The 15429-nt window shown below is 38.0% G+C and overlaps 1 protein-coding gene across 3 annotated transcripts in view; it reads left to right on the plus strand.

Annotated features, from left to right (window-relative positions):
* Positions 1-5389: 5389 nt before the first annotated feature.
* Positions 5390-15429, plus strand: part of THUMPD2 (THUMP domain containing 2) — a 37481-nt gene continuing 27441 nt past the window's right edge. Inside the window, exons 1-2 of one of the 3 annotated variants that reach the window (XM_026479492.4) lie at positions 5390-5551; positions 13969-14104. In XM_026479492.4, the coding sequence (XP_026335277.2) occupies positions 5426-5551; positions 13969-14104 (262 nt within the window). In that variant the 5' untranslated portion in view covers positions 5390-5425. The remainder of the gene's footprint in view (positions 5552-13968; positions 14105-15429) is intronic. The other 2 variants (XM_044391348.3, XM_048222731.2) reach the window with 2 other exon arrangements.

Genomic DNA, 15429 nt, shown 5'->3' on the forward strand with positions numbered 1-15429 from the left:
CATTCCCTGTAATAGACCCACACACTTAGGTTTCTCTCACCAGCTCTGCTCTGAGTTTCTGCTTCTGCTGAATTTTCTCAGATCAGAGGCATCCACAGTCCATGTAAAGGGTGCTGCCTTTTTTCCACATCACAATACCCTGGTACTTTGAATCCTAAAATACCTCAGGCAAAAAGCTATGCTTTGTCCATTTGTTTTACTGAAAGTTGGGGTCACAGAAGAGGGTCCAACATGGTAGCACCAGAAACAAATTTAAATTGAACATTGAATATCCTTAGAAGTTCTTTAGGTACCATACTAAGTCCATCTCTCACTGGTTGTTTATCCCCACCAGCCTCAGTTTCCCACGCTGCTGTCCCACACATCCCCTTTCCTTATCAGATTTTCCCTCTCACAATATTCTCTATCTCCTGTTGACTGTTATGCAGAGCAGTTTAATAATTTGTATATTTCTCTGGTGGGTGACTTGAAATCTCACTGAATTCCATCAAGGCAATTTCCTAAAGACTATTTTGTACCTAAGATGAATTCTGAAGCCAGCTTTTAAGATTTTTCCCAACCTGGCTACATTTAGATTTTGAAGATTCAAGATAATCTGTATTGTATAAGTTAATTAGAGTGACAGGGCAATAAAGCAACAGATCGTAATAAAGATACAAGTATTATCTGCTTGTAATCTAGACGCTCATCTAGTACTAAATAATTTCTGGCGCTACGTCCTATTCTGAAGGTATTTCATGGAAGAACCAAATGATGGCCTAACCCCATGTTGCAGGTTGCATGCTTTTATTTTGTATCTATATTGTTTTCTGTTTAGCCAGGTAATTCATATTATTATAAAAAATCATAACATTAAATATAAGTAGTATATTCTTAATTACTAAATTTGAAACTTTCGGAAAAAAGAGTGTCGAAAGGCAAGCCTGATTATGTGTGGATATATATCAGAAAAAGTTTTCAAGGGTACTAAAATGGTTTTTTTCAAAATAGCACAAAATGTCCACAAGCAGCGAAAAATTATTGCCCTCTAACAAAAAGAAAAATAGAGAGAGATGAAAACATAATAAGCTTGCTTGCTCCACAGTCCACTCTCAATTCTCATGCCAACAATGGGAGAAAATTTCACTGAATTAAGCCAACGTGCTGATAAAATCTTCAGATTCTATTCTGCCAAATACCATTCACAATAAAACAAGGTACTCTCTATCGGTATTTCTGAAGAAATAGAATCTGTCCCTTGGTTGTTTTTGTTCAATTGCAGATCATATTTGCTTGAGTTTTAAGGTGATTCTGTTTAAATTGCCACTGATAACACAGGCAAAATAAATGACCATCTACTAGAAAGGAGTGAGTCTTACTGGAAAATGGAAGAGGGAAATACCAAAATATGGGAATCCTAGCCAGTTTGGGACATTTCTGGGGCTTTCCTTGTACTAAGAAATAGGAAGATTGGTAATAACAAGCCTCTAATGGAAAATAATTCATAGTAAATATGCACATAAATACAGCACAAGGAAAAGGAATATTAAAACAACAGTCTGAGTGAGGTGAACATAACTGCAAGAAGAAAATGGCTTTGTTTTATTTAGGCAATACAGTTCATCCAAGTAAATTGAAGAAAATTGTATATTCAGTCATTTGTTCAGTCAGCAAATGTAGCAAAGAAATAATTTCCATACCCTCTTCCAGCTGGGACATTATAAGGGTCTATCAGATATAAATACAGTTTTATGAGCTCAAAATGTATTTAAACAAATAAAATCACATCAAATACCCCAGTGTTTTGAAATATGCATTAAATGTATGTCACACTTTTCCCAAAAAGCACTGGATATACTAAAGTCTATTTGTATATCAAAATAATGAAATAATAATTTCATGCGCTGCATAACTAAAGCAAGATAATACATATAAAAGAATTGTCTCTCTAGATCAAGGCAAGGAGATTGCACCTTTTGAATTTTGATGCTACATTAAAACCACAGTAACATAAACAGTAGTGAATAAATAATGTTCCACAAGTATTTATGCACATAATGCAATAGTTTTCTGCTAAATTTTCTCTTTTCTAACTGTATATTTAAAGGAGTACAACTCAAGGTGGTTATTGGGTACATATAAGTGGTTTAAATGATTACTATACAACCAATAGCTTTTTCTCAAATTGGTTTTGCAGTTGCAGCCATAAAAATACGTTGATTCTTTCACAATCTATATTGACTTGATTGGAATGTGTGTCCAACAGACTTCTGTGTCTGTATCTGAGGTTTTACCATGATGTCGTAACTCCAGTGAATGCTAAAAAATTCATGAAATCTTAAAGTTACTACCCTGGGTTCTGTGAGCAAGAGTTCACTGTATCTCCATCGTGTGTATAAACCTTGGGGAGGTGAGTTTCAGAAGATGGAGAATCAGGGTGCCATGGTGGCTCAGTCGGTTAAGTGTCTACCTTCAGCTCAGGTCATGATCTCAGGGTCCTGGGATCAAGCCTCACATCGGGCTCCCCGGTCAGTGGGAAGACTGCTTCTCCCTCTCCTGCTGCCCCCCCCCCACTCAACTTGTGTTCTGTCTCTCTCTGTCAAATAAATAAAAAAAAAATCTTTTAAAAAAGAAGAAGGAGGAGAAGAAGGAGAAGGAGAAGGAGAAGGAGAAGGAGAAGGAGAAGGAGAAGGAGAAGGAGGAGAAGAAGGAGAAGGAGGAGAAGGAGAAGAAGGAGAAGGAGAATGTCCTGATTTGGCAAAGATGCTCAGAGGTAGATGAAAAGCCGCAAACATAAATGCTCACTGGACTTTAGGATAAGTTCATTTATTCAACTCCATTTATTTATTAAGTGCCTACTATGTGCCAAGCCCAGTTGCTTTCCTTTCCTTACCATATATTGCACTGCATTGTCATCCTCTATGTGTCTCTATTAGCAATCCAGCACCATCATCATTACCCCCCATTAAACTGAAAGTTCCTCAATGGCTGGAACCTTGTCATATCAACTGATACACTGACATGGACTCAGTAAATATTTATGAATGAATAAATAACAAAGTTGTAAAATACATAAATAGAAGCATGATAGAAAAGCAGCAGAGAACATTCTGGAAGATGTGGCATTCTTCCTGAGCCTTAAAGGAAAGAAATGGAAGAGATGAGGGAACAGTATAAGCAAAGTCCTGGGAGGAGGGAAAGAGTGGACATTTTGGAAAAGTTGGCAATTGAATCCATTGGGATACAGCAATGGTTTCTATTCTCTTGGGGAGAAGGAGTCTGGCTCACCACCAACCCCACTCAACTGTACCAGAACACAGGGGGTGTGAGGGGGTGGGCAAGCATGACATATTGAAAAGACCCTAAAGGTCATTCTGACAAGTATTCCTAGTTAAGGAACATTATTTATAAAGTATGTGGGGATGATAAAAAGGATGCTGAGGAAGGAGGGGAAGTAGCAGGCAAAAATTGCAAAGAAGTTTATCTTTGGGGTCCTTCTATTCCCTTACTGCCCTCCATTGGCCTCAATCCTCTACTTTTATCCCCATACCTCACTCACTCAGGGCCCCTGCTGGTGTGGTGGTCACTGCAATCCCTCCTAGCTGAGGAGGACTTCCTTAGTGAGTGACCTTCCATTTAGTTACCTCCTATCCAATTCAGCACACACTGACTGAGAAACTACCATAGGCAGGCCAGCATGCTTGCTACGGACGCCCAGATCAAAGAAGTCATCCCACCCTCAAGGATCTCACAACCTAAAGCATTTGCATTTTAATATCTAAGTACATATATCAAACACTTTTCTTTAAAGATTTTATTTATTTATTTATTTATTTGAGAGAGAGGGGGCCTTGCGAGAGCATGAGTGGGGGGGAGGAGCAGAGGGAGAGAGACAAGCAGACTCCACGCTGAGTGTGGAGCCTATGGGGCTTGATCCCATGACCCTGAGATCATGACCTGAGCCACTTAACTGACTGAGCCACCCAGATACCCCTACATCAAACACTTTTAAGAATTAAAGGAATTGCCAATTGCACCAAAACATGGAGATCTCGCAGCAAATAATCATGCCCTAAATTCCTAAAATGGTCCCACTTAAAAGTATATCTGTTGTAAAATTGTTCCTGCCAACTGCCAACTTCCTACTTGTTGCATATGCAATGCTGAAATAGCAAAACTCAGCTGACAGAGTTGAGTGTCAGGAATCCCAAAGCATTAAAGAAGTTGGGATGAGCTATGTCAACTGCCAAAAGAATGAGAACAGAAGTCTAGAGGAAAAAAGAGAAGAAAAAAGAAAAGAAAAGAAAAGGGAAGGGGAAAGAAGGGAAGGGAAGGAAAGAGATAAGGGAAAAAAAGGAAAGAAGGGAGGAAGGAAGGAAGGAAGGAAGGAAGGAAGGAAGGAAGGAAGGAAGGAAAAAAGGAAAGAATTTGTCAAAATGAAAGGATCTCAGAAGAAGTTCTAGGACTGAAACTTTGAAACACTCGTGTGACATGATTCCATAAGAATTTTCTTACTACTGTCCCAGTAGACCAGGAGCTGGGGAGGAAGAGATAATTTGCATAGGTCCCATTGGGAAGCACATGAGAGGCACTTGCCAGAAAGATAGTCATTTGTTTAATAGTTTCTATATATCTTCATATAACTATATATATGATTTCTATATAACTTCATATAACTACAGAGCTAATGCAATGGTGTCCACTTTGTAATACGGGTTCTATCCCTCCCAAGTAATGTTTTCATTGCCAATTGAAAATTCAAAATTAAAGAAGTCCCTTCAATACCGTTAAGAGAGCCAATTAAATCAGGTGGCTCAAAATGGATGGTGCATTCATTACCTTGGTTACCGTAGTAGTGCAAGAAATGTGACCTGTTCCATGAACATGAAAACATTCAGTTGGAGAGTGGGAATTTCTGCTCTTGGTCCTAAGGATTCCCAGCTTTGGCCCAATTCTTGGTGAAGACAGAATAGGGCTCCTTATTTGAGGAGTAGTGGGGCAGGATGGAGAAGAGGAGAGGAGAAAGTTGGGAGAAATAGAAGAAAGCTCATACTGGCTATCAAGACCAGCCTCGGCTGTGCCACTAACTGTCCCTTGGCCTGTCTAGGGATCAACTTCCTCGATTTCAAAAAGAAGACAGATGGATTAGATTGATACGTATCTTTTTATAGATCCAATAACAGGTCCCAATTGTATCCAGTCCATCTGTGATTCTAAACAGTTCCACATGCCTAACCAGGAAGTTCCAAGTAGCTAACCAAGAAGACCCACAGCCACCCCTCCCAGGGGACCGGACTCCCAACCCCACCCGGGGTTCTCCCCGCCCGCGGGCTTCGGGCTCCACCCGGCCCTGCGGTCCCCGCGCACACCTCCAGGAACTCGGGGATGCGCCGCGCGCGCCCCCAGGCCACGTGACCCCGAGCCGCGGGGCCGCGCGCGGGCCGTCATGGCGGCGTTGCGGACAGATTCCGGCTGGCGGCCTGCAGCGGGCGCCCGGTTTTTCTGCACCGCGGGCCGCGGCCTGGAGCCCTTCCTGATGCGGGAGGTGCGGGCGCGGCTGGCGGCCACGCAGGTGAGTCGGCCTCGCTGTGCGCCCCAGCGGGAAGGAGGGCGGCCCTGCTCCCTCCGCGCCAGGGTCCGTGTAGACCCTGGAAAGCGACGCGAGTCCCCAGCTCTCAAGCCCCGGACCCACCGAGGCGACAATCCCGGGCCTCGGAGTTCTGACACATCCTTTAATTACTGCTGGAAAGAACCGCCAGTCGTTCTCCCCTCCACATCTATGACCGCGTGTCTCTCACGCCTGTAGTTTTGTTTTGTTTTTTTGTTTTTTTTTGGGGGGGGGGGGTTGAGGCGAGTTGGTTCCTAGATTCTTTAAAAGAAGGTATAGGATAGTGCCTGTAGTTAGAATTCGATCTGTCATAGTTAGAAGCCTTTCTCCATCCTTTAAATACAAATACTATCTTCAGGGTCAGTTACTTGACTCTTGCCAGTTTCCTGATCCTGACTGTATTTACTTCATGGGATTGTTGGGAGGATTATATGATACAGGGTACCTCAGGCACACCGTCAGCACCGAGTAAATAGTAGCTACAAAAGTAACACGGTCTTGGAGGCCTCACAGTCCAACTTCTGGAGGAAGTTAACAGTTGCTGGTATCTATCCGCTCATTTCAATGAAATGAAGAAGGTTTTAAACTTGAGTTTAGGTTCTAGAACATAGAGAGCTGCTTTCTTGAAAGCAGAGGGAAAAGACGTAATAGAAACAGACTCCAGTAACTTGATGGGCTCTATATGACAGTGTGAATGATGTGTTTTTGGAAAAGGAGAACTTCTAAATGAAATTGACCACGCCACTCTAGCAGCCCCTACAGCGTTGGAAGCCACGAAAGGATTTTCCGCCATGGGGGAGTTGGAGGCGTGGAGGATAGAGGGGGTCATGAAAAATGGCATCAGTCTTAGATTACCAGCCATTTGTGGTTTGGGTCACAGAATTTAATAGAACGCTAAATGTAACTAATCTAAAAAAGCAACAGTGCTGACATTGATTAAGCATTAAATATGTGTTAGGCCCATGTTCTTAGGTCTTTCCTCTGTATTCACCTGCTTAATTTTCACAACAACTCTATGAGATAGGCTCTACATTTAAAAGAAAAAGAAAATGAAGCACAGGTAAGTCCAATCAATTATTCAAGTCATGTAAAGTGGCAGACCTGGGATTCAAACCCAAGCTGTCTGTGAACTCAGCCATGAGTATATAATCATGTTCAGCCCAGGCAGGCCAGTACCTGGGTCCAGTTCCTTGACTACTGTGCAACTGTTAAATCATGCTAAACTGATTTTTTTAATGTTAACTTAGAGTTCTTATTATGAAAAATAGAAGGCTTGACCCAATTGGAGTATGTCTAATCAGAAAAATGATCTTCTCTGCTTGTTCTCCATCTTCTGTAAAGACAAAATGAGATATGGGAGGACTAAGTGGTTCATCACAGAAAAAAAAAAATAAACTAATTATAGGGACAAACTTCTTGGCAATGAGAGGACTTAAATGCCAAGAGATTTAGGTATTTCCATATTTTGATTGTGTATGTTTTAAGGATAGATATGCTGGGACCCCTGGGTGGCTTATTCAGTTAAGTGTCTGCCTTTGACCCAGGTCATGATCCCAGAGTCCTGGGATTGAGCCCCACGTTGGGCTCCCTGCTTAGTGGGGAGTCTGCCTCTCTCTCTGCCTCTGTCCCTCTCCCTACTCCTTTTCCCCCTCTTTTGTTCACTCTCTCTCTCAAATAAATAAAAGATATTTTTAACAAAATTAGAATAGCTATGCTTGAAAATGGAATCTGAACAAATAACCTCTGAAATTCCGTCTCGGTTTCACTAATATAAACTCTCAAAGTTAAGGCAATCCCGAAAGAATAATGATAGCATCTAACATTTATAAAGCATTTAAAGTGGGTAGATACTTTTATATACATTGGACATGATTTAATCCTCAAAAGAATCCTATGTGATAGGTCATTTTTCCCTCCATTTTACAAAGAAATAAAGAGAACCTGATGCTACGTGGTGGAGCTGGAACTTGTATCTGAAGCTTTCTTGCCTTGAAGCTCGTGTCCTTTACAACTACATTAAATTATGGTGGGAAACTGCCCAGAAGCATGTAGGTTATTTCTGTAACAGCATGGAAAAGAGTGTATGTAGACTTTAGAGGCCAAAGATGTGTTCAAATCTTAATCTTCTTTTAATAAATTTTTTAATTTGGTCCAAATACTCAAATTTCTGAGCCTCACTTCCTTGGATATAAAATGGAGATGATAATACCTACTTTAAAAGATTAGAGCAGGGGCGCCTCACTGGCTCAGTCTGTTAAGTGTCTGCCTTCAGCTCAGGTCATGATCCCAGGGTCCTGGGATTAAGCCCAACATCATTGGGCTCCCTGCTCAGCAGAAAGCCTGCTGCTCCCTCTCCCTCTGCCGCTCCCCCTGCTTGTGCTCTCTCTCTCAAATAAATAAATAAATAATCTTTAAAAAAAAAAAAAAAAGGATTAGAGCAATCCTTGAGATAAAAAATTGATAGCACGCGTAACACAATGTCTTGCAATTAGCAGGCGATCAATAAATGTTCCCAAAGAATGAGTTGCACAGGAATACTTAAAATCATTCATGCAGTAACAAGAGTCTGTTATAAACTTTGGTTTGCTTCAAGAGAATTGATATTGTAAAATCTGAATTTACAAAACAAATTAATTTAGAAGTGATTGTTTACTTTTACAAATGAATCACACCTTTCTAATCAGTGTTTTTCCAGTTTTAGTGAACATAAAAATCATGTAGGGAGCTTGTTGAAAATGCGTGTCCCTTTTGCCACCCCCAAAAACTTTTCTTTCAGCAGGAATGTACTGAGCCCAGTCATTTGCATTTTAACTTGCAAACTCTTCCCTCCTCAGGGGACTGATTTAGGTGCTTCCCCCAACATGCAGCTTGCAATAGAAAATGTCCTGTGTACTCTGTTTAGCTTTTTATCATGGAGAATTTCAAACATATACAAAAGTAGAATAGTGTGGTGAATCTCACATACTTGTCAACCAGCTGCAAGAATGATCCCATAGTGAATTCTGCTCCATTAATGCTCCTCCCACTCCACCCATGTTATTTTGAAGCAAACTCAAGATACCACTTCATCTGCAAATCACTTCATCACAGCACTTGCCTATATAGTAGTCACTCTTATCCATGGGAGATACGTTCCAGGACCCCCAGTGGATGCCTGAGAACATGGATAGTACCAACCCTATATATACTATCTTCTGGTATATATACATACCCATAGTAAAGTTTAACTTCTAAATTAGGTACAGTAAAAGATTAGCAATAAATAGGCCAATTATAAATACACTGTAATAAAAGTTACGTGAACGTGGTCTCCCGCTCACTCTCACTCCCTCTCTCTCAAAATATCTTATTGTACTGTACTCACCCTTCTTGTGATGATGCGAGATGACAAAGTGATGAGATGAAGTGAGGTGCGTGACTTTAGGTTACTATGGACTGACTTTCTGACGGAACTTCAGAAGGAGGATGGTGCTTCCGGACTGCGATTGACTTACGTGGCCTTACGCTGTTAACCTTACGTCAGAGCGGAGCTCATCTGCTTCCGGAATCCCGCGGTTGAGCGCGGTAACCGCAGGAAACGATAACTCCGGTTAACGGGACTACTGTATATCTAGAATGAGAGAACTCTTATAGCATAAGAGTTTATGATATAACATAGAAGAGATAATACATATACTGGCTCTTTTAAAATATAAACCACAATATCACACCTAAAAATAATTTTCTTAAAGATTTTATTTATGTATTTGACAGAGACAGCCAGCGAGAGCGGGAACACAAGCAGGGGTAGTGGGAGAGGAAGAAGCAGGCTTCCAGTGGAGCAGGGAGCCCGATGCAGGGCTCTTCCAGGACCGTGGGATCATGACCTGAGCCGAAGGCAGACGCTTAACGACTGAGCCATCCAGGCGCCCCTAAAAATGTTTCGTACCAAATATCTAGTCTGTTCAAATTTCAACTCGTCTCATAAATGTCACTTTTGTTTCTAAGTTTGTTTATTTGAATGAGGCTGCAAATAAGGGCCATACATTATGATTGGCTGATATTCTTTTAAGTATCTTTTATTTTTCTAAAAAAATTTTTAAGTCTATTTTAATCTATAGATTTTCACTTCACCCCTCTTTTTCCCCCCAGCAATTTATTATTTGTTAAAGAAGCAGGGTTGTTTGTCCCACAGTCTAGAGCAAGGGTCGGCCAACTTTTTCTTTAAAGGTCCAGATAATAAATATTTTATGCTTTGTAGATCACATATGTGGATCACTTTGTGGTTTCTGTTACATGTTCTTTGTTGTTATTGTTTGTTTTTACATCCCTTTACATTCTCAGCTCACCAGGCCTTATTTTCTGACCCCTAGTCTAGAGCTATGCTATCCAGTAGGGCGTGGTGGCTAAAATTAAATTAAAAATTCACTTTCTTAGTCACATTTCAAGTGTTCAGAAGCCGCATGTGCTAGTGGTGACTGCATTGGACAGCACAGGTTATGGAACATTTTCATCATCACAGAAAGTTGTAGGACTTCACTGCTAGAGTTTCCCCTGGTCTAGATATTGCCAATTGCATCTCCAGGGTATAGTTTAACATGCTTCTCTGTCTTCTCTGGTTCCTGTAAATTGGAATCTTGTAAGGTGTATCTAGAGTTTGGTCAGATTCAGGCTAGATTTTTTATTCCTCCTGGTGGTGGGGCAAACTTCTTTATAGGTTCCTGGGTATGTTTAAATATTTAATTTATATTGTATAATTTTATATTGTTATATGTTTAATATATTTTATATACATATGTAATATATATTTATTTTACCTGGACTACTTTAAAGAAATATATTGGGAAAAATTAAGCTTTACTTTATAATAATGTTTAATGTATTAAATACTGGTATTTATTACAACAATAATAGCAAGAACATTTTTAAGATAAAATCAATAAAATAGAGGTGTACCTAATGCCAGCTAGGCAGAAACGTCCTGTCAGTGGATTAATTTGTCTTTATTAACCCACATAGCAAAGACTTAAGCCAGCCAATTTTTAATTTTTTAGTGGAGTGTTAATGATAGATGGTAGTGGGTACATCTAACCAGATAATCAGGTTATTTCATAGTTATTTTATTTAATGGGATAATTGTATAAGGTTGATTGTTTTTTAAGATTCCCTGCATTTCTTGTAGATTGAATTTTTTTAATTAAGTAAAACGTATTTTTTAATTCTTCTAAAATGAATTTAAAAAGCTCATGTACCACCTCAGCTCTTCACTTAGCAATTTAAAATTAATTCTAAAACTAAATGGCATCTGTAGAGTTAGAACTTTGGTATCTCCCTATCTTACTATGCGTTTTTGCCTAAACTTAATCTTTTAATTTTTGTGTTAGATTTGAGTGCCTGAATTTTAAAAGAAAGGCAAAAAATGCTAACTGCTTAGATATGCTAGCTGATAACAGAACTGTTTTTATTTTAATAAAGGCTGTTATTTCATCTTCAAAAGTGTTAGACATAAAACCAGCTGGTTTTAGACACTTGGTTATGATTTAATCCCAAATGGAAAAAACAGATTGTATATATAAATAAATTTTCATTTAACAAGTATTAAGATGAAATATCCTAAAATGACACATTTCTCCCCTAAGTATTGTAATTGAATATGATCAGTTACAAGCAATAAACTAAAGAAAAAGGTTAACACCAGCTTCAGCAGTTTTTGAACTCATGAGCACCAAAATTCATTCTCCCTACTGCTTTAAGATATAGTAGTGTATCTTCACCAAAAGTAAACTGTATAGTGCTTTCATGATATATTTGATTCTCATAGTGACTGTTTTGTAATTTAGTAAACTACTTCTGATTACATGTGTATCACTTGTAAAAAGAATGTAGGCCTTATGTTAATTTTTAAGTAAAGAGAATATTGTTGCTTTTGGTTTTGAAAATGTATTTAGCATTTTAATGCCTCAAAACATTCTTACGATTTGATTCCCCAAATAAATTAAGCCTTTTAGTTCCTTTTAATTAACTTGATTGTCAGTTATGTTCTTTTTTTGTTCTTCCCACCTCCCCAAAATGATGATATTTTTAGAGGAAGTTCACTGTATACAATGTTTCCCTTCATGTTCAAATAAGTAAGAAAAGATAAGATCTTTGTACAGTTAAATAACTATAAATTAATATCTAGATCACTGACTAGGTTAAAATCACTGGTCTAGAAGTTTGCATCAGTTTGTTTATAGAACTTGAATCTTAAAAACATACATATTCAGTAAAATATTTATTTCATTTTCCCCACAGTCTTGGCAAGGTATTTCATGTCTGTTAGCTTGTTTTGTGATGGCTTTAATATCAGCTATATTTTTATGTCAGGTAACATAAAATCTAAACTTTTAAAAGTTACTTTTTAAAACTTTGTTTTCAAGTTCTAAGCATTTTGAGGTATATATTTAGTTATGACTTTCGTGGGAAAATGTCACCTTTGTAATGAGAAAGAAGTAAATTCTAGAAACTAGAAATTCTTATTTTTGTAACTTCCTTATCCCCTTAAATGTTGATTCCTAAACATTCTTCTCATTCCCTGCTTTCTCCATCTATCTTGGTCAGCTGCACTTCTGGTACCTAGCTGTTTGGGTTTTATTTTTATTTGTTTTTCCAGCTTTATTGAGATATAATTGACATATTGTGTAAGTTTAAGATGTGCAACATGTTGATTTGACTAATTTTTTATTGCAAATAATTACCACCATACCATTAGCTAACACCTCCATCCAGTCACGTAACTACCATTACTTTTTTGTGGTGAGAACATTTAAGAGCTATTAGCAACTTTCAATTATATAATATAGTATTAGTAGCTGTAATCACCATGCTGTACGTTAGGTCCCCAAAACTTGTTAATCTTATAATGAAGTATTTGGGTTTTACTTGATGTCAGCCTAGGGCTTCCTCTGCAGAGATTCTTCTTCATCAGGCTAGAATGGTAACCCCGGAAATTACTATCCCAAAAGCTTAATTAGACCATATCAGATCAAAAGTACAAAAATCCTTGGAATTCAAGTTCCCGTTGAATGGGAGCTGCCTAAACACATGGGATACTCCAAATTCCCCATTACCTCAGTTCTAGGAGATAACTGAGAACCATCTTAGTCAGCCCATGGCCACCACTAAAAGGAAAATTTTAAGACAATCCACATCCATCCTGAGCTTGAGAGGATTGGGTTGATCCCAAAAGTTTTAGGAGTCCATTGGTTCTGAGCACCATTTGCCATACCTCACCAGACTCTCTATAGTCAGTGCATTTTTTTATTTTCCTTTCTTCACTGGCTTTTACAACATATCCATCCTGTCTCCAAAGCCTCTTTCTGTGTGATGCGTATTTCTTGCTGTTTTCCCTTTTCCAGTTCCACAGCCAAGTCTCTCATTATTTCTACCTCAGTAATCTACTTCTTTGTCCAGCATTACAATCTACACTTAGTACTTTATGCCTCTTCTAAAGTAATTTTTTCTGCTAGCTAATTCAGTGCTGTCACAGCTTTCATCAAAAGTCGATAATGGTTGACCATTACCATCTGGGGTACTCAAATTTTCATGACCATCTATCAGGCTGGCCTGAGCTACACCATCCATCCACCCGACACTGTCAATCAGCACAACACAGCAAATTTTGCCATGCAGACTTACAGTTTACTTCAGCCAGGCTGTCACTACCACCTCTGCGTCGTGCCCTTTCTTCTCTTAGAGTCTCTCTTCCCAGATCTTACAGGGTTCTTTCCCGAGACTTTTGCTAATGATGGTTCCCTATTCAGGGCTACTTATTGTACCTTGTACCTACAGCTTATCCAATGCATTTGTTATGTTAACTTTTTTTGTTTTCTTTTGGGTTTAATTCAAGTTATTTTCTTATAAATTTTACACTTTAATTTGTATGTCAGTGTATATGTATTAAATCATCATTCATCTTTGGACATATGCTGGATGCTTCCTGATAGACCATGAGGTAGGTGTTTAATCAATGCCTACTGATGACTAGTCACCTGATTTGTCCTAGGAGTGCCTTTGCGCACACACACACACACACACACACACACACACTTTACAAAAGGTACCATGACATAGATTATGATCTTGGTCACTGTGTGACTTCATACAAGTTATTTAACCTATCTAAGCCTCAGTTTCATAGTCTAAGAAATGGGGGTGATAAAATCTACCTTAGAAGGTTGTTATAAAGATGAAAGGGAAAATCTATTCAGAGTGCCTAGGACAGTGTCTGACAAATAGTACATATTTTAGAAATGGTTGTTTTTATTGTCAGTCTAGACGCTGTGTTTTCATTCCTTAAGAGGGGGAAAAGGGAAGTGACTCTTACTCTGACACAGGACTACATTAATCTTTTCTGTCTCTAGGTTGAATATATTTCAGGAAAAGTTTTCTTCACCACCTGTTCTGACTTAAATATGCTGAAAAAATTAAAATCTGCAGAAAGATTATTTTTGCTGATTAAAAAGCAGTTTCCACTTAATGTTTCTTCTGTAAGTAAAGGTACGTATATGCCTATTGCGTTTAACCCCATGATGTATTGTACTCCAAAGTTTTCTGCTTGATAAATAATTTGTAGCTATTTCACATTTTTAAGATTCATTCATACCTGTGGGATCATTAATTATCTGTTTTTCCATATTTCCGGAATATTATCAACCATATTAATCGTATTATCAGCTAATTTTGTCTCTTTGCAATGCTGCCTATTTTCTGAGACTTAGTGTCCTAAGTCACATTTCTTTTAATTATGTTCAGACACCTTCTCTACAGATACATATGGTCAGATGCATTTATTTAGACCTAGGAGCATGTAATAACCCAGAATGCCTGGTTTTATAAGTTGATCAAAACTGTCACTTTGTACCTTTTAACCAATGAATTATATAATTGGAAAAAATACTATGTAATAGAATCTCCTGCTTAGGGGACCTTAAATTTAAGGTTTTGAATAAATTTATACCCATTTATAAAATATTACAGTTAAAGGGGGTGTACAAGATTCCTTCTCCACTTTCTAATTTTATAAATATGCTACTAAAATAATTTAAGGATCTTAATAGAAGCAAGGGTTAGATACTGTTAGACTAAACATTGCCTTAAACTTCATTTTAATTTCTGAGATCATGTAATATTATGTAATATTATGTAATATTATGGTCTGTACTAAACTGTGTCGATAAATATATGAATGGCAAGGAGTCAAAACAGGTCAGAAAAGTTATTATAAAGCAAATCCTAAGGTGTTTTACCATGGGGTCAATATAATTTCATCCCAACAGTCCACACATTCTCATCTTTAGAGAACGCAGCCATTACTCTTGGGTCACCTTGATGAACCTTGTTCATCAAAAAAAGATTACATTGTACTGAGCACGCTGGCAGTCCCTAAGTTATGAATGGGTTGTGTATCTGAAGTATTACTTTATGAAAACTCATTTTATGATGTACACTAATATTGTATGGTCTAAGATAGTTTCAATATTCATTTGCTCTCTTTTGCAATTTATTCTGTTTTTTTAACTTAGTTTTTATAGGCAAGATCAGCATTATTTCAAAAATCAATACATACTCTAGGTGTATGCATATATTGAAGATATAGGTATATATTATCATAGGACAAATGATCTTTCTAAAATATATGATAATTCTATAGGAATTTTAAAACAGTTTTGATTTTAAGTATGGAATATAAGAATGAACTTTATTTGCACAATATTCTTATGTTAAATTATATAAATTCCAGGTGAAGGTGAACTCAACTATTCATGTAGCAGTTTAGTAAAACTTATTTTAAAGAAATAAAGGTAATGGAACTTAGGGGTGTG

The sequence above is a fragment of the Ursus arctos genome, unplaced genomic scaffold, assembly GCF_023065955.2.
Source record: "Ursus arctos isolate Adak ecotype North America unplaced genomic scaffold, UrsArc2.0 scaffold_8, whole genome shotgun sequence".
NCBI classification, from domain to species: domain Eukaryota; kingdom Metazoa; phylum Chordata; class Mammalia; order Carnivora; family Ursidae; genus Ursus; species Ursus arctos.